Genomic DNA, 22,551 nt, shown 5'->3' on the forward strand with positions numbered 1-22,551 from the left:
AACCAATTGGAAAAGTTCATTAGTTAAAAAGATTTTCCATTACTTCAAGCTCATTTAATGAAAGTTTCCTTGGATACAACAATGTTTCCCTTAAGAGTGACAAGGTTTTCCATTACTTCAAGCTCATTTAATGAAAGTTTCCTTGGATACAACAATGTTTCCCTTAAGAGTGACAAGGTTTCCATTGTGATGGAAATACATCAAATGCTTAACCCAATCAATAGGAAAATCTTTATTTTTTCGATGAAACCATTCCATCCCTAAAATGATGTCTACATGACCCAAGCTCATGACATGAAAATCAAGTCTGAGTACAACTGGATGTCTAATGGTAGCTTTGACACCTTCTTGTCCCAAAATTGGACTTGTCCTCCATCTATCCTGACTTTGTACATGTGATCATTCTAAGTGGTTTCCAGCTTCATCCTCTGTACCATAATGTTGTCAATAAAATTGTGAGTACGAACGGGATCAAACAATATATGAACCTGATATTTATTTATTGTTCCATAAATACAAAATTATTTGTTTAGACCAAAAACGTCTTTACTGAAAGTACAATCTAGACATTGACTTCCTTCAAGATCGTAATATTGACTTCAAAAAATTTACATTGAAGTTCTATAGTGTGCATAGATTTCTTTGGTACAAACTTCTTCAGTGCCACCTTTTGCCTTGCCTAGGCGTCGAAGGGGTTACAGCTCCATTCAAAGGACATAATTTCTTCGTGTGTCCCTTTTCTTTACATTTAAAATATGTGAGATTATCTCTATTCATAAATTTTGGCTTCTTGCTGGCGTTGTCGGAAGTTTTTGGTTCTGGTGTAAAAAATATCCTCCCTTTTTGTCCACTCTTTGTAAAAGTAAGCGTGGATTTCTTTTCATTAGACGATGGTTTTAAAGTGTTGGTGCCGACCATTGTCTTATGAAAAACCTGAGCTGCCTGAATAGCATCCTCGAGTGTTTTGACTTTGCATTTTTTAACCTTATACTAATAGTCACGAGCTAGACCGTTGATGAAAATCCCACATAAGGTATGATCATCTAACTTGGCTTTCATAGCCAATTGTCTAAACTTTTGCACATAATTGTCAAATGATTGATTTCCCATGCTATTTTTAACAAGCTTAGCAATTATCTCGAATTCATCCTCTGCTTGGATGAACTCTTTTTTGAAAGCTTCTTTGAAATTTTGCCAAGTGTTAGGAATGGAATCTTCTTTGGGATCCTTCCACCAAGTCAATGCCTTCCCTTTCAATAACCCTTGCGCCATCTACAGCTTTTGCGCATCGCTAAATGGATGAAAGGCAAAGTGTGTAATCCACCTGTTGAGCCAGGCATCTACACATTCTTAAGTCTTCTCCTTTTTCTCACCGTCGTACACCTTTGGTGCAAAGGATGGAGCGACTGTTTTGGTAGGAGCAGGAGGCGCCGCCAAAAGAGCCTTTTGTAGAGTCAAGATCTACACCTTCAGTGACTCTATCTCGTCATAGCATTTGGCAATAGTTGCTTCCAGACGCTCTGTTTATGACAGATCACCAATATTTGTAGTACATTTGTGATGATCAACCAGACTTGAAGGGTAGAAAGTCCAGATGGGCTGAGTTGATGCAAGACTTTGATTTCATGAATATATAGGAATGGTAGCTCAAATCACATTGCTAATGCGTTGAGTCGAAGTGGTGAAGCTAATGAACTTTTCTTCATGGAAATTACTTCTAACTTGTACGATTCACTCACGGGAAAATGCAATACAAATATTTTCTTTGGAAAGTATTGGAATTTGGCAGAATCAGGGTCCAATCTAAGGTAGATCAAAACTTGGTGAATCAAGGAAAAGCCAACCAATTTTTTCTTCGGAATGGTATCTTATTCTGAAATGATAAGGTTTGCGTGTCGAAAATTAGACTAAGGATCCTCTTTGAGTGCCATGATGCACCATCGGGTAGGATAGATATTCTCTTTGAAAAGTATTGGAATTTGGGGTATCTCAAAGGCTTCATCGACGTAATGTTATTTCACATTTCTTCAACAAATAAACTAATTCGACTTTCTTTTTGGCAGATCAATACATACCATTCCCAATGACTAATCCAAATCCCGAAAAATCCATGAAACAACTACCCAAACTACTACAACTTATGGATGAATGCCTCCATCTTGCATACATTTCAACACGTAATACATATCTATTCTAGGCATTACTCCATATATTTAATGATAAACTAGAGAACGAATGGACAAGCAACACATGCGTCTTCCCCAAACATTCAATTTTGTCAACTTATAGAACAACATGGAATTATTCACTTGCGGGTATAGAATAGAAGACGATACCACTATATGCCGTGAAAATTTTCTTGATCACCTACATTTCCTATAATCCGTCCTTCTCCATTAAAAGATCTTCGTCACCATGGAAACAAATATTTTTAGAGAATTGTAGACCCATTTTATTATCCATAACCCATGTCACAACAAAACTTTTTGCTCGACCATATAATATCTTCTCAACTCTTTACTGAATATATTCATTCGTAACTTTTTCTTTTCAGACTAAATTAAACAAAAAAACAAGGCAATGTTTATATCTAGTCAAGTATAAAGGACATCCCATTGCAGATTCTCAATGATTTCCTGATCTTGCCCCCGTCACTTATCCATCCTTGATTGCATCTTACTAGGATACGAGCCCATGGTTATTATTGATGATTTAGTGACAACTGAGGATAGTTGCTTGTCACCCTGGGGCATGTTATTGAGGATGAATTCATGGAAGATTTTATATATTCCCGTGTTGTGTGTTTATGGATTCTTAAAAGAATTCATGAAATATTTTATTCTTAGGTTTTTATGCTATGAATTCTCCTAGACGGGTTTAGATTGGGACTCCTTTCTAAATCTAGGTGATTGTAGCTTACTTTACATGTATGTGGGTGAATTCATACATGCGTGGGAAGTATTGGTTGCATCATTAATTGATTGGCTTCAGTTGATGCAAGTGCAGATCATTGCACTGGATAATGGAGGGGAGCTAGTGTTGGTCATGAATATCTTAAGATGACCAATTTTGAATATCGACAAATAATATTACATTTTGTGATGACAAGCGCCATTAATTTATTTGGACTCTATTCATATTTATTAGCAATGCGTATATGTTAATTGTGGGACATGTGAAGGATCCGTTGTGGATCTTTTATTTTTCAAGACATATGCATTATAAGCTTCAAGACTAAACACACTATTTTTGAGCCCCAAAAGCAACCCATGAAATATATTTAAGTACAGCAAGAGGAAGCATGGGCTCACTCTTGTTGTGTAGGGGAAAATTGGCCCCAATATTGTGTATTGAGTATTTTGTTTGTTATATTTATCTTCAATATCTTGTTTATTGCAATCACTATTATGGGTGGATGTTAACCTCCCACAATATATATAGAGAGAGAGAGAGAGGAGAAAGGGATAAGACGGGGATAGCAGGTGGAGGGGAGAGGCTAGGTTGGGTTGGGTGAAGGGGCAAGTAGGTGGTGGGAGGATTTAAAGGAGATGGGAGGAGCATATGGTGGAGTGGAAGAGAGAGAATGTTAAATTTTGAGAGAGAGAGAGACAGAGAGAGAGAGAGATGGGAGGAGCATATGGTGGAGTGGAAGAGAGAGAATGTTAAATTTTGAGAGAGAGAGAGAGAGAGAGAGAGAGAGAGAGAGAGAGAGAGAGAGAGAGAGAGAGAGAGAGAGAGAGAGAGAGTGAGTGGTTAGGGGAGAAAGCTCCCTTTGAATATGTAATAGAAGAAGATACATGTTGGAAAATCGTTTGCTGCTGTGAAGACCTGGGACACTCGTATTTTGGAGTGTGATTAGCCAATGATTTACATCTCACTGTTGGCCACACCGATGAGTATATGGAACTTATTATCCTTTCACATTTACATTGAAAAAGAAACTTTCTAAAACATTGAGCTTAATTGTTGTCATTTTATTTATTTTGATACTCTTATGGGATGATATAGATAGCGAGAAATTTGACAATAAAATTGCTCAATGGACCACCCAATAGATACTTGATTGTACTCTTATAATAGATATATTTGTAAAGTATTTGATGATATTATATAACGAAATATTTATTGGAGTTCAAGGATTATCCTAGAGATGATGCTCGATGGGACACCCGAGTGGTTTTTCTTTACTTGTTCAAACCTCATATGTTTATATAATCAAACACACGCAACTGGAGTCACTTGAAAACCCAAATAATAGGGATGTTTGGAAGTTTGCTCTATGGTTGATCAGGGATGCCTGCGATACCATTGTACCATGCTGGTAGTTTGGTATTCTGGGTGATACCACATTAGTAATGTGATAGGCTAGAGTTATTGATATATGTATTTGGGGCCATGCTAGTGTTACTGGTATTGTAGGTGATTACTGTGTTAAGTATTACTAAGCTAGTGTATTATTGGTATATATGTATGCCTATTTTACATTGTCATGTTAGGATTGATTGTGTTGATTGTTTTAACTGCCATGGTTAATGCTAGTGAGATGGGTGATGGCGTTTGAGTGAGGTGTTGCATTGTTGATGGTTTGTACATAAAAAGACCATAGTGGTGTCGTACGGAGTATTATCTTAGTTGGCCATGTGCCATGTTTGTGTGATGGCGTTTGAGTGAGGTGTTGCATTGTTGATGGTTTGTACATAAAAAGACCACAGTGGTGTTGTACGGAGTATTATCTTAGTTGGTCATGTGCCATGTTTGTGGATTTGATATTATTTCGCCTGTTTTAAATGGTCTGGTTGGGGTTTTGTGGGGGAGGGAAGCTTACATGCTTTAATCATTTGTTTTATGCAAAACCAAGCTTGATTTTGACGGGCACCCTTGCGCTTCAAAATTGACGAGCATCCTTGCGCTTCGAAAGTGACGGGCTTGGTGGAATACATAGCAAGTTTTTTTGTATTTTAGTGTAATTTTTGATGGGCGTTTGAAAATTTGAAGGCGACGTCACGCCAAAAAAGCAACTATGTTTTGGCCTATGAGATATTAGAAAATGCCTTGGGAATGATGGGAGATGGGAGTTGGGAGGGGACACCAAGGTGCTATTTGAAACAAGGTCGGTGGCCAGTTTTTTTGGTACGGACACGTGTCATCAGTAGGGTAGTGAGTAATTACTGCTTTTCTACTAGGTCATGACAGAAGGCTGTGTGTACTAGGAAGTGAGGGGGCACGTTTGCAATGATTTATGTCAATAAATAAAATTGTGCGCCAAAATTCCAATCAAAGAAATCCAGAAGATATCACACGTGGCAACCAGAGCTACGGTGCCTGTATGCTGACGCGTTACCAATGACGTCACAGGAAGTGCCCACGTGGCGGATCCACTGGGTGCCGAATTGCCAGCTCAGTAATCAGGCCCCAGCGCTGACGAATGGGAGGGGACTACAGGATTTGCATTCAATTTTTGGGCGGCTGCCGCCATCTTGGCAGCCCAGTTGGCAGAGCGTATCTGGACAACCACCCGGACCGTGACGCGTGCCATCACGCTGCCGCAAGTACTAAACCATGGTACTAATCTGTGGTTAACGATGAATTATTAGCCTCGCTGAGAAGACTTTTCAAGAACGTGGGTTCGCTTAATCCTACTCCTAATTGCGCAGACTGCGATTGACTAATTTAAGCACTGATTAGGCTCAGTTTTTACTGCCAGCAAGTAGTTCTTGGTTAGGCAAGTTTAGGAAGCGCAATTAGCCAGAAATCATCTCCTTGTTTTACCTCTTTTTTGGCCAAAGTTAGCAATAGCTGAGCAGCACCGCCCCTTTCGCTTCGCTGGCACGCTAAGGAAACTTTGACCCCCCAAGCTCCCGAAAAATCGTTCTCATTGTGCATAGCCGGCGATCACGGAATAGCAACTTCTGATGGTGAGTTTTTTTTTCCCCACATAATTATTGGCCATTTTCTCTTTTTCTTCAATCATTTACCTTCGCTATTTTCTCTAATTTTTCCCACAATTGCAGCCCAAGTTTAAATTAAAGAAATAAGGGGGAGCAGGGAAGGCTGCCCATCTCTCTAAAACTGAGAACCGATCACTTGAGCTTTTTTACAAATAATTATTTGGAAAAAGGGATGGAATTTCAGAAATGATAAAAATATTGCAGCCCATCAGTTGTAATGACTGATTACAGAAACCCATCAAGGCGAATTTTGGAAAAAAATCCCCAGCGCATTATATGTACTGGCGGAAATGCTGAAAGGGTAAAACCCGGCAGAATGTTGTTCAATAACAGGTGGGCGGTGGTGGTATATTAGTGTGGTAAACAATGACAGGTTTTTCTTGACGGTGCCGCCTTTCTGCCAACTATGTCTGAGCAGGCAGATGGGTTTAATCCTTCCGATAGGCAAGTGGAGAAGGAGGGGGGTGGGATGCATCAAGACCATGATAAAATCAACAATAGTGTCATCGTCAGTAGCAACACCAACATTAATAATAATCACAGTAGCAATCCCTTTGCGGATGATGAGCTTCTCACTTGGCTTCAGTACCCTCTGGATGATGCCTGCCCAGACATCTTCCAGCATTGGCCGCCTCCCTTCCCTGCTGCTGCTGCTGCTACTGGTGGCTCCTCCTCTTCTTCTTTTGCTGTTAAATACTTGCCTCAGCAGGAGGATGAAGCTTGGATGGTGGCCAGAGACGTTGACAAGAGAGCTGCTGAAGGCTGGATAAGCAGAGACCTGGACAGGAAAACTGAGGCCCATTTGAAGCAGTTTCTTCAAGAGGAGGAGAGGTGGGCCGTTAAAGATGCAGCCTCAGAGCAGAGAACTGGTGGTCAAGAGGAGAATCCTTTGATGAAACTTAGAAAAGAGGAGTCTGCTGCGGCTGCTCAATGGCATTTGGGTCAGGAAGAAGAACAAGTAGAAGCAGGAGGAGGAGGAGGAGGGGATGAAGAGGGCGGAAGTTGGGGTAGTAAACAATTTGACGGTAGACAAGGTTTTGCAAAAGATAGTAGGAAGCTTGCTCGATTGAAACTCTTGGCTCAACAAGAGGGGGAAAATAAGGCAGCCAAGGAAGCTCAAGTAGTTGCAAGTGCTGCTGCCAATTCACCGCCAGAGGAGGACCCAGATAACAACAAGATTCAGGAAGAAGAAAGGCAAGGCTTACAGAGAAAAGCCGCTGCCCACTTCAGAAACATGGCTCAATTTACTGAAGAAAGCTGGCTCAGCCATGAACTACGTAAAGAAGCTGCTGCACACCTGCCTCAGGGCAAAGAAGAAAGCCGGATGAAGAAGGAATTGGGTAGAAAATTGACTGCCATGGAGGGCACTCAATCAGCAACAAGCGCCCTAGTAAATCCTGCTGCTGATTCAGCTCTTGCTTTGGGTGCTGGCAGAGCAGCAGGAGTCATAAGGCCATCAGGTGTAGAAGCTTTCAGCAAGGTGAGAAGTGCACTACAACCCAGGCAACCTCCCAAATTGGGCTCTCCCCCATCTTTTAACTTCCCTTCACCCAGAACTCTTTCAGAGGAAAAATCTTCCTGTCTTGGCTCTTCCTCTATGTTACCACCAAGAATAAAAACTTTTGGGTCCTATGGCAGTGTGTTTGGCTCTCAGCCAGCCCAGCAGAAATGTGAGGTGAAACTGCACAATTTGGTTCAGCCCCATCTTTCTAAACCTTGTGTAGGCTTTCCCAGCATTGGTTTTCAAGAGAACCAGCTGAAGTTTAATCCCATAGGAGGAGGCAGCAATGCCAACAGCAGCTCTAAGGATATTCATTTGGAAGCTTCGACCGCTTTGTTGGGTTCTCAGGATATGGAGAAGCTGAGTGTGAGGGTACAGCAGCAATCAAGTGCAGAGCAGGCTATGGAAGAAGGCGGTGGCGGTAGTAGTGTTTCTGTTTCTTCTGGCATTGATACCATTAACATGCTGAAGCTCTCAGGTCTCTCGTTTCCATCCCAAGAGAGGAAATCAGATGGTGCATATTCTGGAGGGTCTCAAACGTGTGGAGGCTTGAAAGAAGCAGTTTCTGGCAGCAAAAGGAAACTGGAAGATTCAGAGTGCCAAAGTGAGGTACAACAACATCTTTATCTGTTTTTCTCATTGTGTTCATTAGATCATGACACAATTCTGCTCTGGACCATGATGCTGACGTCACAGTTGGGTTTAGTGAGTATTTGGACATGGTCCATGATGCCACTCTTTGCATCACTAGTTGGACCTGGGTCTCTAGAATTGCTGCCTAGGGCTCTAACTGTCCGGCCAGGGTTTGCATAATATATTTGTAGCTTGCTTTTTTTCTAATTATACTTGTGGGTGCAGGACGCTGAAGGTGAGTCAGCAGTGAATTCCCAGGCAAGGAACTCCACCTCAAAAAGGACTAGGGCAAATGAGGTTCACAACCTCTCTGAGCGGGTCAGTGCTTCTCTTCAATGAGCTTTAGGGTGCATCCTTATCAAAGCCATAGCATTGTTCTTAATATACGTATGTTTTTATTTTGACACAGCGACGGCGAAATAGAATCAGCGACAAGATGAACGCTCTTCGGGAGCTTATCCCAAATGCAAGCAAGGTGCATGAAACCCGTGCCAAAAGCATGCATTGTCCCCATTTTAAGTTTGAATTCTAAAACATGTTTTTTCTTCTTTGTCAGATACATTTTTCTGCAACCCACTAACTAAATTGTCCCTTGCTTTCAGCAGAGTAACAAGGCTGCATTGCTAGACGAAGCTATTGATTACCTCAAAAATTTACAGCTTCAACTACAGGTGAATTTCAACTGGAAAAACACCAGACATATGCGTGACATGAAAAGTGGAGTCGATGCATATTCAAATGCCATTGGAGGATGTACAAGCGCAAAAGGTTCACTTGATTGGTTCTTGGTTTTTTGGGGATTCCATGTTGATGAAATATATGAATGCAGGTTATATCCATGAGAAGTGGGGTGAACTTGTTGCCCATGGTGATACCTCCGGGTTTGCCGCACATGCAGATTCCACAACTGGGTCCAGATCATCCTGTGGGAATGGGGATGACTGGATTGTCTTCAGGGACACTGGTGGCGGGTGTGGGTCCAACTATGGGCGTAGCTATGCATGACATGACTTACGGTTTTCCAGCCAGACCACTCAGTGGTTTCGCCTCTGTTTCGGCACCGAAAAGCTCTGAACTGAGGCCGCTGCAATCATCAACAGAAAAGGACTCCATCAGTCAGTTTCAAGCATCCACTACCCCTGAAGCTGCACCAATACATTTTCATCACTCCCATGTACAAGCTCCCTCTCAGGTCAGTTTAGTAGTGAGAAAAGCATGTTCCTGCTAGGGCTGTTGTGCTGTTGGTAGCACTTCAAGTGATTATTTTGGCTTTGGCGACGGGGGTTAGATCATACATTGTGGTTGGCGAATGAGTGTATGCTGTTGTAGATGGCTATGAAGGCCCAAGGATCAAGGTTCAAGTCTGTGGGTATAAGATGGCCTGAAAGGGGCCCAAACTATGTGGGGCTTGTAGCATTATTGGTTAGAGTCAGGAGGTTGAGTGTGAAGATCCCTCAAACCCTAACTTTGTGTTTAAATACTTGAAGATGGAATGAAAGATAATAATTCCCACTTCTGTAAAACACATGATTATTCTTGGTTTTATTTTGCATTGTGGTGTGATCACCAGTTGCACGAGGTTTAAATTAAGGAGGCTTGATTAAGTTAGCCATTGATAATAAGGCTCTAATATTTAACTAACCATTCTACACCAAAGCTATATTGTGAATCAAGGCTAACATGAGCAGTGCTTGGGAGGTGTTTCACCTCCATAATTTCTACTTCTGTTTTGTTTTTCCACGTCTTTCATCCCCCCGTCCACCTTTCCTGACCTAACCACCCTACACTATCCCCCTGTTTCAACTCCCCCTCCACCTCTTATCTTCTCCTCCAATTGGCTTTTTCTTCCATTTTCCCCTTCTTTATCTTCACCATCCCTTTCCATTCGTCCCCCATTTCATCCTTTTTATCCATTTCCAAATTCTCCATTCTCCTCAATCCTCCTCCTATAGTCCCCAGTTGCCCTTCCATCACCATCACATCAACCAGGGCTGCAGACACAAGGCTGTGGACTGCCACACTATCACATATTGCTGTCATCGCAGTGTTTTGTGTCATCGCTCTCAATATTGTCCATTGGGTGCAGCGCTCCATTCCTTGTCGTGGGGCGCTGCACTGCTTCTAACTGAAGCCATCGCTCCATGCTTCTGCCTGCCACCTAGTCACCACTGTGTCACTCTGCACTGCTGCTGCCCAGCCTATGCGACTTGCCATGCTGTTTCAGTGCCTTGCATGCTAGCCTCTTATCGCTTCTACCTTTCCCCTATTTTTTTTTTCTATAAAATAATCCACTGTAAAGTCCTCACAGGACCGTGCCCACGGATAATCCAACATAGAACCACTGTGAATCAAGGTAGAGGACATACTTGAGAAACCATAGCAAGGTTTCCATAGACCTGAACTTCAACCATGTGGCGTGACCGCGATAGACTATGGCTAGCAACTCACCACCCAATTGTAGGTTCCAGTACCTCGAACTACCCCCGGGCTTGAGGTCGGATTTGCTGCGAGCCTGCCAGTTAGTGATGACTCCAGCCTGGCATCCCATACCACCAGACTCTAGCCACCCGCTGATAGTTTTGTGGCTGTGAGATCCTGCACGCTCTAGGGTAGCCCCAGGTTACCGTGTGGCTCCTTGATCTCGTGTATAATAAGTGACCCTAAGGTCCCCTATATAGTAATAACCCCGCTATAAGTGGCATGCTTTTATTTATAAAGCTTTCTTGCTTTATGTATAAACTTTTAGCCTTTATTAACCCTAGGCTATTAATTATAAGGTATTAGCCAATCTAGACCTCTTCTTGCTAGTGCCCTTAGCCCATGTGAACCCTCCATGTCCCCATGCCCTTGGCTAAGCCTTAATCCTAATCTTGGATTAACCCTCCATGTCCCCACGCCCTTGGGTAAGCCTTAATCCTAATCTTGGGTTAGTCCACGTGTTAATTCCATGTCATACTCCCCCCCTTAATTTAATTTGCGTCCTCGCGAATGCACAAGGAGAACACCTTGCCACGACAAGATGTCAGCTATAAAAAGATCCACCTTACTTACTGAAACTCATTCAATCGCACACACGACAGTTTCACCAGAACAACCCAAGCATCGGTCCATAGCAATAAACATTGCATGGTATGACAGATGTGTTGTGGTAAACACTAGACCGCTTAACCAAGTCCCGCACTTGTTTCGAGTACTCATACACTATTGTGTTACAACTTGATCTCCACCACTAGGACTGAACGAAGACCATAAGTCTCGACTCTAGAGAGTCATCTATTATACTTTGAACCATCCTTTGGAACATAACCATTCCAGATGTCCATTGCTACATGAGTAATACCTTCAGCCACCCTTTCTCACTCCCTAAATTAGGAATGAACACGTCCTCATGTAGAGGCCCGGAAGTACAACTTAATCCACCCCTAACATGTACGCACCTACAGCTCTTTGAACAAGTGGGATTCCATGTGACCTCAAAATCCTGGAATCAAAATAACTCCATGGCACATCCGTCCACACGGGAGTGTTTTTGACCATCAATATATCAATATAAAACAAGCAATACCAAACCTTGGACATGCAACTGGGTCTTAGGTACTCAGTCCTAGAACAAGAAGTTACAAACTCCTTATCTCTCTTATGTACAATTTCGGTGCATCAATATCACACGGGAGTGTCTCTGACCATCAGTAGATCAATATAAAACAAGCAATCCCAAACCTTGGACACGCAACTGGGCCTTAGGTACTCAATCCTAGACCAAGAAGTTACAAACTCCTTATCTCTCTCATGTACAATTTCAGTGCATCTATATCACTTGGCCATCACAAGAGAGAGAGTGATGAATCACCCTACGGGTAACATGTCATGCATAGATAACCCCTTATCTTGTTGTCATGCACAGACGAGCACTGTTCCTCACAGTTACCTTATATTAATAATGCTCAAGCATAGAGTGTCCTAGACAAGAAACCCACAAAGCCTTAGGAGATCTTACATGAGAGCACTCTCTAGCGTCCCATACCATCAGAGCACATCCCACATAAAATTCCCGTTAAGCATTTTATCATAGGTCAGATGATCGAATTTTCCCTCTATATCGTAGCCTCGAAGCTAGCAAATTCCCCTCTAAACACCAAGGTCAAACCTTAGGTCAATGTAGAGAATCAATCTAATCCATGCAAAGTCAGGGATAAAAGATAACACCAAGTTCTTACCCCAAATCCGTGTCCCTTGCTTTTGTTGTCAACTCCACTGGCATGAAACTCGCGGCGGGTGCCCGGGGGACTAGAGCCTTTTACACACTTGTTGATACCATCAATGCATGTTAAAACACTTAAACATGGCCACAGCCTTAACACATATCCATCATCACTTTGCATAAAACATAAAGCTGGACAAAACATCCACAAATGCTGAAAATGGAGCTTGCACGTGTGACACCGCATAGAGGTCGGAATGGGCCGACCCCCCCCCTTGGAGTATTTTATTACCCAAGGCGAATAATATCATGTACAAGCTTTGAGGGCCTTACTCTCCCCACGGGGGATGCCGGATTATCCATATACAAATGCCATAACACAGCCCAACACAAAGCTACCAAGCCAGAACATAGGCTGTAGAAATGCCGAGCCAACAATATAATCCATATACCTCCGTGTGGGTACTGATTCTTCCCCAAAAAACCACGGGTCTTCATGCAATAGAGTTGGTACAACAAGTACAACTCTCCATTAAGCCAGGTACAATGGTTGGTACAGCAAGTACAGTGGCTGGTACAGTAGGTACAGTGGCTGGTGCAGCCGGTAGGATGGCTGGTACAGCAGGTACAACAAGTATAGAAGCTGGTATAGCTGGTAAAATGGGTGGTACAGCAAGTACAGAAGCTGGTACAGCCAGTACAAGGGCTGGTACAATAGGTACAGTGGCTTGTACAGCCGGTACGGTGGCTGGTACAGCAGGCACAACAAGTACAAAAGCTGGTACAGTCCGTACAATGGGTGGTACAGCAAGTACAGAAGCTGGTACAGCCAATACAAGGGCTGGTACAGCAAGTACAAATGCTGATACAACAAGTACAATGGCTAGAAATCATAATAAATGATTAAATACCCTTGCCTTCAGTATTTCTTTTTTTTTTTTTTTTTTTTTTTTTTCCGGGAGAGAGATCCTACTAATAGTTAACATTACAACTCGCTCAACGTCCCAGCCACGCTGGTGTCGTGAGCTACAAGATCATCTACGCGGCCCTCTGAAGAGGGCGACGAGCACACTCGACCACAGAGAGCGGAGGGGCTACACTGGAGTCCTCCTGGGAAAGGCGGCCAGAACACGATCGACGCCGAAAGGGAAGCTTATGGAGAGCGCGGATGAGAGGTGCCTTCAGTATTTCTTCGCGATGGAAGCCTCCAAAACAGTCCCCAACAGCCGGTATTCTTCATGGGCAGCCTTCAAGAGAGAGAGAAAGAGAGTAGCCATCATTAGGGAAGCCTTCGACGGTGGTAGAGGCTAGTGTGCAGCAAGAGAGCCTCCATTAATGAAGAGAGAGGGCTCCAATTTATAGATTTGGGCCTCCCATGAGCTAAAATGGCAAGAGAAGGCTACGATGACAAGTGGAGAGCCACACAATAGCTGAAGTAACAAGTGTGAGGCCACTTGTCTCACTTTGATCCACTTTCTAACAAATGTCAGGCCACTTGTCTCACTTTGGTCCACTTTCTTGCCACATGTCCCAATCTAAGAGATGGGTCCTTCTATAAACTTTATCTCTAAAAATATCCCAACTGGTAGACATTCTGTCATAGGCACTTGCCAACTCTTGGTATCTCCTCAATTCCAGATGTAATGACGCGAACAGACTTTCCATCGGAGTCGGACCAAAAATAGCAACTCTCCTAAATTTTAGGAGTGTGGTCCTTTGTATTCTAGGATAATCCCCCATTCCCAAAGCTTGTACTTTCTAAATATTTAAACATCCTGGAGTCCACCAGACCCCTTTCAGACTGGGAAATGTCCAGGCAGGTGACATCTTCCCCAGCTTCTTAAAAGTTGTCCGCAACTTTAAGCTTTAAGCCATATATTCAAGATATAATCATGTTCCATTGAGTCGGCGAGACGAGACGGTCTCAAAAATCCAATATAACTGAAGAATCCATGTCCCAAAGAAATGGGCGAGACTAAATAAGTCTCCATAATACCAATATCAAAATCATGTCCCAAGATAAATGGGCGAGACAAAAAACAGTCCCATAAGTCCAGATATCATAATCCATGTCCGAAGTAAATGGGCGAGACAAACCAATCCCATAAGTCCAGATATCATAATCCATGTCCCAAGTAAATGGGCGAGACAAAATAAGTCTCCTACCAACAAGACATCGGTCCACATGACCGTTGGCATAGACATAAGTCCCGTCATGTCCACTTTACTACTTGCACGCCGTGTTGGTACTCTGACCACACACCTTGGATGAGAGGTGGGCTCAAGTAACAAGATAAAACAATCACTCGCAAGCATAGATAACCTGGTGTTCCATAAGCATTTCTGCTACACATAGTTTATAGGCATTTTGGCCACCAATAGTTTGTAGGCATTTCGGCCACCAACTTACACTACCCTCTCAAGTGCCCATGTTCCCTTCCATCTGCTCTGTATTGTTCCACCCACACATGGTAGAAACAATCTTCAAGAGAGCACGTAGGACAAGAGAACACTACACAGGGTATGTTGTGCTTGTCACTACCCTTTGAAGTGCCCATGTTCCCTTCCATCTGCTCTTTATTGTTCTCCCTCACACGGTAGAAACAATCTTCAAGAGAGCACGTAGGACAAGAGAACACTACATAGGGTATGTGAATCATGAGTTTCGTAAGTCCAATGCATCCCAAATAAAGGGAGCCAAAAGGAATAACCCATCCCAGTAAAAGGGAGCCATAAACATAATCCATAAACTTGAGGATGGATCCAAATCCCTAGAAAAGAAGTCCAGGAATCCATAGACCTGTATACCATAACTCTTACCACATACTCCGTGCTAACCACACACCTTGGAGTAGAGGTGGACTTTATCCATAAAAGCATCATATCCATGAGATATTTAAAGATTTCTTCTCTATAAACTCGGACAGATTCGTCCATAGAAATTGCTTGTGAAGCCCAATATCTATATAAATCTCGTCCAAGAAAGAAATCTCCATGAATATAATCCATCCCAATAAAGGGAGCCATGAAAAGAATTCATCCCATTAAAGGGAGCCATAAACAATGTTTCCCTGAAACCATCTCAAGACAAACAACAACACCTTTCTCCTTGCATAGCTATACAAGGGTTAGTGAACATCATAAACACTTCATAGTAAATAGCCAAAGCACCAACTTTGAAACTCAAAGTATACTTAGCTTTTCTTTGCCAGGTTGGTCATGAAACCAAAAAAAATATCTCGTCACAGTATCCTTAAGATATCCTGAGATATATCTCCATATAGCTTGCCTGTAAGCTTGATAATATAATCCACAATATCCATATGGAAAGAGTGCTAAACGTGTGCACATAAAGCCAACTCCATACTTCCAAGATAAATTTTGTGAATTCATAAATCCTTAGATCAACAAGCTGTCTCATGCTCATGCTCATGCTCATGCTCTTGCTTCATAGGCTATGAAGTGACTGGCCATGCTTAATAGCAATGATGGTAAGTGTGGTCCCCACTTGAGATCTTTTCTCTTCCTTATTGATAGAAGGAAGCCTCCGCTTCCAAGAAAGCCTATGCTCTGATACCAATGAAACTCGCGGCGGGTGCTCGGAGGACTAGAGTATTTTACACACTTGTTGATACCATCAATGCATGTTAAAACACTTAATCATGGCCACAGTCTTAACACATATCCATCATCACTTTGCATAAAACATAAAGTTGGACAAAACATCCACAAATGCTGAAAATGGAGCTTGCACGTGTGACACCGCATAGAGGTCAGAATGGGCCGACCCACGGGAGATGCCGGATTATCCATATACAAATGCCATAACATAGCCCAACACAAGGCTACCAAGCCGGAACATGGGCTATAGAAATGCCGAGCCAACAATATAATCCATATATCTCCGTGTGGGTACTGATTCCTCCCCTAAAAACCACGGGTCTTCATGCAATAGAGCTGGTACAGCAAGTACAACTCTCCATTCAACCGGTATAGCAGGTACAATGGTTGGTACAACAAGTACAGTGGTTGGTACAGCAAGTACGGTGGTTGGTACAGTAGGTACGGTGGTTGGTATAGTAGGTACGGCAAGTACAGAAGCTGGTACAGCCAGTACAATGGGTGGTACAGCAAGTACAGAAGCTGGTACAACCAGTACAAGGGTTGGTATAGTAGGTACAGTGGTTGGTACAGCCGGTACGGTGGTTGGTACAATCGGTACGGTGGCTGGTACAAAAGTTGGTACAGCCGATACAATGGGTGGTACAGTAAGTACAGAAGCTGGTATAGCCAGTACAAGGGTTGGTATAGCAAGTACAGCAAGTACAAATGCCGGTACAACAAGTACAATGGCTAGAAATCATAATAAATGATTAAATACCCTTGCCTTCAGTATTTCTTCGCGATGGAAGGCTCCAAAACAGTCCCCAACAGCCGGTATTCTTCATGGGCAGCCTTCAAGAGAGAGAGAAAGAGAGTAGCCATCATTAGGGAAGCCTTCGACTGTGGTAGAGGCTAGTGTGCAGCAAGAGAGCCTCCATTAATGAAGAGAGAGGGCTCCAATTTATAGATTTGGGCCTCCTATGAGCTAAAATGGCAAAAGAAGGCTACGATGACAAGTGGAGAGCCACACAATAGCTGAAGTGACAAGTGTGAGGCCACTTGTCTCACTTTGATCCACTTTCTAACAAATGTCAGGCCACTTGTCTCACTTTGGTCCACTTTCTTGCCACATGTCCCAATCTAAGAGATGGGTCCTTCCATAAACTTTATCTCTAAAAATATCCCAACTGGTAGATATTCTGTCATAGGCACTTGCCAACTCTTGGTATCTCCTCAATTCCAAATGTAATGACGCGAACAGAATTTCCATTGGAGTCGGGCCAAAAATAGCAACTCTCCTAAATTTTAGGAGTGTGGTTCTTTGTATTCTAGGATAATCCCCCATTCCCAAAGCTTATACTTTCCAAATATTTAAACATCTTGGAGTCCACCAGACCCCTTTCAGACTGGGAAATGTCCAGGCAGGTGACAGGCTGCTATCTATAAGTTCTCCCAAAACCTTGGCCTAGGCGTCTCTGAGTATGACCAACTCCACAGGACAGCTTGACTTGGCACCATGTTCTGGGTTAAGTCAACTCCTAATAAGACTGCTTGACATTAGGCAAGCTAGTGGCTATCCGGATAACACCAAGGGTTCATGGTATGTCTTAGTCTACTTGATAAAAAATTTAGAGGTCTTTTACCAAACTGCTATGGAATTTATTGTCTTGCAATGCTTTCTACATGAGTAGTTAGAGATTTTTTAAGAGGCGACCATGGGTTTTACAAAAAATAGAGTAAACACAAATCAGTCGGTGAAGTCAAATCTGTTGAGCCATTCTTGGACCCACCAATGCATGTGTGAATTCTGACATGAATCCCACATAGATATAGTCTCCTAACACCGCTGGTCAACCTTAGGGTTATCGTTTGGTGAAGGCATGGAGCACCCATCAACCTAGGCTTTGACATCATCCTCCCTTCCGAGATATTGGATAACGTGCTCCTGACTTGTGATCTCAGCATCATCATCCCGCATGGGACCCTCGACAAAGCTTTCGTGATCACCCGCCGCTAGCATATCAATTGGCGGAGGATATGGTCCAAGCCAACCTGGTGGATTCACATGCTCAAACTTGTCTTTCTGACTTCACGGAATTACCGTCCATTGATTCCACATAAACACTATCCTCCGAGTCCATGAAGTTTCGCCAAATTTGTGTACTTCCCTTAGAAAATGTGATAGTAAAAGTTGAGGTTTTGCAGGTTGGAAAGAAGTGAAAGGTTAAAGAATAGTGGGTGAGAAAGGTAAGAAAAAAAGCCTTGCCGCCGTCGATATAGAGAGAGTGTTTTGAGATAGGTAGTTTTTACCCCACACACACACAGGAGTTACACTTGCCCTTTTAGGGACCTTGAGAGAAAAAAAAGGAAAAAAAACTTACTTTTTCTTAAAACAATTTCCTATGCTTTTTTTAAAGAAAAGCTTCTAACACTTTTTTTTTCCCTCTCTCTTGCAATCTTTACTGTACTCTCTCTTTCTCCCCATTGGCTGCGACAGCCCATTCTCTCTCCCTCTCTCCCTTTTTGTCGTTGGCCATGTTGCCAGTGCTTTTACCAGCCCACATAGGCGGTCATCGCACTCTGCTCCCTCTGCTTCACGTGGACTTGCTGCGCCGCAGCCTATGCATGTTCTCTTGTGGCCCACCTGAACCGGCCTGTGGTCGCTGCCTTCTGTGCACAGCTATGCAGGCTGCTGGCTGTGTTAAAAGCCCATGCTGTCTGCCGTAATCATGTCTGACCCTACTCTAGCATGTCCTGAAGACGGCACCGCCGACCCACTCCTATGACCATATCTCTGTAATGGTACTGTCTCTGAAGCTCCTGCACATCTCGGACAAGCTGGGCTAGCACCAACGACCGATATCCACTGGTTGGTGGCAAGGCCACCACATAGAGAAAGCCAAATAAAAGAGGAAATCTTCGTTTCCCTATACGAGTGCCACAACCTCTGCTAAAAATCTCTCAGAATGTCAAGAGTGATTGCATAAGCCTCCCAATGCGGTCTAGAAGTAGGGACTCTTTGGATTTGTCCTAGAACCAAGTGTGTGGCATTCCGCACAGTGTAACTGAAGAAGGGCATGTTTTTCATGGGGTTAAAAGCATCCCTCCACTCCCACTCATTGGGTCCCAGTGCAGGTATCTGATAGGATACCCATCATATAACCAGAGGCTCCAAGCGTTTGTAATCATCCCTTGAGGGGGACCAATATGGATGTGCTTCCTTGCTTTGCCCACACACCACTCATCAGCTGGATGGCCGGACCCTCAATGATATCCTGCCCAAGACTTCCGTCCAAGAGCCATCTATCCTGGCTTCTTGATCTCTTGTGTCTAATAAGTGACCCTAGGTCCCTTATATAGTAACCCCGCAATAAGTGACATGCTTTTATTTATAAAGATTTGTTGCTTTATTTATAAGCTTTTAGCCATTATTAGCCCTAGGCTATTAATTATAAGAATCTATACCTCTTCTTGCTAGTGCCCTTAGCCCACATGTGAACCTTCCAAGTCCCCACGCCCTTGGCTAAGCCTTAACCCTAACCCTAATCTTGGGTTAGTCCATGTGTTTCCCGCCCTAGGCGGGTTGGGACGTAACACCCCCTCCCGCTTTCATCAAAACCTCCTTGTCACTTCAACCCCCTTAATGTATTATTAAACCCAACTACTTCAGTCCCCCGCCTTTTTTCAACCATGGCACCTGTTTTTCCCACTTAAATATTAATCACTTATTATGCATGTTTAACTTAGTCAAACCTGCTACAAGCGTGATGACATTGACACTCCATTTGGCTTTGTTTTCAATTCCAGTCCATTTCTCCTGTAAAGATCGACATGTACAATACTTATCTTCAACAACAGCAGCTTCAAATGCTCCAGCTTCATCATCATCAGGAGCAGCAGCAGCAACAACAGGGGTTGCACCCGCCATAGGCCCCGCCACCACTGCAACAGCCGCAGCATTAATAGTGAAATCATCTTTAAAAGGTTTGTGTGCTGTTGTCAGTATAGACCTTATTAACTATTGGAACTGTTCATCTATCTAGTTTTTTTGTGCAGCTGCATAAGAGTGGGTATGCACATACATGGATGCGAATGGATGTGGATGTAAAAATGCATATGAGCTTCCATGTGGATGTACACATTTTTCAGGAGAGAGAGAGAGAGAGAGAGAGAGAGAGAGAGAGAGAGAGAGAGGTATATTAACATCTACAAAATATCCAAAGGGCCCATGAGACCAAAAAGTATTGCAATAATTCCATGAAGTAACCATAACTCCGAAAAAGAAAATGAAACAACTAGCTACGAACATAATAATGATCATGTGAAAAGAAAAAATAGTCATGTGAGAAAAAAACAATATATATATATATATATATATATATATATATAGAGAGAGAGAGAGAGAGAGAGAGAGAGAGAGAGAGAGATGGGACCATATACCATGAGAATTGTCAATCTAGTCATTGAAGAAAAGAAAAGAATTAATGCAAATTGTTAAAGCAGATTACACTTTTATCAACTTCAGGTTGGGGTCAGTGGTTTCGGCTTCAAGAAATCTCTGATAAGGTGTCACTCATATTGGAGAGAGAGAGAGAGAGAGAGAGAGAGAGAGAGAGAGAGAGCTATATTAAGGTCTAGGAAAGGCCAAAAATGACCCATGAGACAGATATATAACATGAAGACCTTAGAGGTCTTGAGCCAAAGCTGTGGTCCAGCAAAGAAAAAGCATTTAAAGAAAGATCCTACTAATCATCTAGGAGAGCTATGATGGCAAGAATCAGAGAGAGTCACCAGCAATCTATTTCTGGTTCTATTTTGGGTTTTGGTTTGGTTTTGTGGAAATTGTGTGTGTGTGTGAGAGAGAGAGAGAGAGAGAGAGAGTTGAATGTGTGTTTTCCAAAATTGTCTTTTAGTATTGGTACAGAACTTGTCTTATATCGAAGGTGGGTGTTTCAGATGAAAGGCTGCATGATGGATGGATGATACCAGCAATGGCACCAACATGTCCGACATAAGATTGGGCTCATTCCTTCTTTTCCTCATGCTTTACCATCACATAGCTTGAGGATCTTGTAAACTCTTGCATGAAAGAACAAGTCTTTCATATTAGGTAGAGGAGCTTTTATAGTCTAGTTCACCCTCAAGGATGGTACTGATAAGCCAGTGCTTTATATACTTACTCTCGATGAGGGCACAATCTTAAGTATCTCTCAACAATTTTACATTCCTTTCAGTTCATGTCATTTGGGGACAAAGAAAGGAAAAGCAGTGTAAACATTTTTTCCAGGCCAACAAAGGGTCTTAAATGTGGAACGGTCTCATAAGTGTCCAGACCACAAAAGTGAGCAATAATGAGGTGTTATCAGCAATGTGTTAAGACAATGTCTCTTCAAGATGTGTTTTACAAGTGTCCTTATTTGGGAAAGAGAAGATGGGTATTACTGTTTTTGGGTGCTAAAGTATTAGAAGATTCTTCGGTTTTTTCGAGATAGAAAGAGAGGGAAAGGGTTTTTATTTTTGCCAAATTCCGGTCACTCAGAGTAAAGGCTGATGTGTCACTTGCGCTTCTGTTGGGTCATTCTTTACCAGTTTCTGTTGCGGTTCACTTGTTCTGAGGCTATGTATTGCAACCAACCCTCTCATTCTCTCTGACTGCACGTGTGTGTGTGTGTGTGTGCACATGAGCATGTGTATGTGTGTGTGCATGTGCGTGCCTACATTTGAGGATAAATTCAAGTGCACTTTGCTTATGAAGAGTTTTGTGAGGCATTCACCTTCTTATGTGCAGCGAGTGCTGTTAGAAGTAATCTCCTGTCTTTATGTTGACACCAGGGCCTCTGTTGTGCGTGTGTCCGCCCTTTGTAGGTGTCTTATCATTTTTCCTCACTCCCCATATTTTTCCCTATTTTTTTGTGGCATGGGAGGCAGTCTTGTAGTGGTGGCAGGAGGACCTAGAACTTGGCCGACTGCATCTGTGGAGACACTGGAGGTGGCCGACTGCTCTGCACAGGTCATGTACCTCCTTGATGCTGGCTGACCCCAGACTATCATTTCAGCAGTCGTGGGGTTTTTGTGTCCTGTCAGCTGCCCTATAGCAGGCCGACTGCTGTTGGGGGGCCATATAAAATGGCCCCCAGTCCCCTTGTCACCATTGTATCAATTCCGGGATCTTCCTTGTGTATATAGAGCAGAGTTACAAGCCTCTACCTCTCTATCTCTTGTGCTTTTATTTTCTTCATTGCGTTTTGCTCTCGTGTTCCCAGATCTGGTCATCATCTCCGCTGCGTATTCTGACATGGTTTCAGAGCCTAGGCTCTAGATAGTTCTTGGGATTTGTGTGAGCAAGAGGGGGACTATTGTGTTGCTGATTGGTGGACTGTTCGGGACTGTTCGGGAAGAGGAGAAGCAAGAGGACGGCGGGCTGATTTGCTGGACAGCCACTTGTTGCAGGTGTTAGTTCTTCTTTGTTCCCACCCACCCACCCTTTTCAGAGTACATCTCCATAATGGCAGATCTGTTAGAGATGGCCGAGAGGCATGTGAAGATCCCGACTCTCCCCACGTTCCCAGTGGACCATCAGTTGGACGGGAGCAACTACGGCATATGGAAGATTATGATGGAATCTGTTCTGGAGTCTTATAACCTTGCTGATTTCGCTGTTGTTG

General features: G+C 43.0%; 1 protein-coding gene across 1 annotated transcript; it reads left to right on the forward strand.

The window, feature by feature from the left end:
* Positions 1–5,656: 5,656 nt before the first annotated feature.
* On the forward strand, positions 5,657–21,306 carry LOC147627034 (uncharacterized). Its single transcript, XM_086815615.1, has 8 exons — positions 5,657–5,915; positions 6,012–8,058; positions 8,308–8,400; positions 8,492–8,557; positions 8,688–8,753; positions 8,912–9,274; positions 19,694–19,870; positions 20,843–21,306. The coding sequence occupies exons 2-7, from the start codon at positions 6,355–6,357 to the stop codon at positions 19,814–19,816; spliced, it is 2,415 nt and encodes an 804-aa protein (XP_086671741.1). The 5' UTR covers positions 5,657–5,915; positions 6,012–6,354; the 3' UTR covers positions 19,817–19,870; positions 20,843–21,306.
* Positions 21,307–22,551: the final 1,245 nt, after the last annotated feature.

This window comes from Cibotium barometz, chromosome 21, assembly GCF_041138505.1.
Source record: "Cibotium barometz isolate CiBa-2024 chromosome 21, ASM4113850v1, whole genome shotgun sequence".
NCBI classification, from domain to species: domain Eukaryota; kingdom Viridiplantae; phylum Streptophyta; class Polypodiopsida; order Cyatheales; family Cibotiaceae; genus Cibotium; species Cibotium barometz.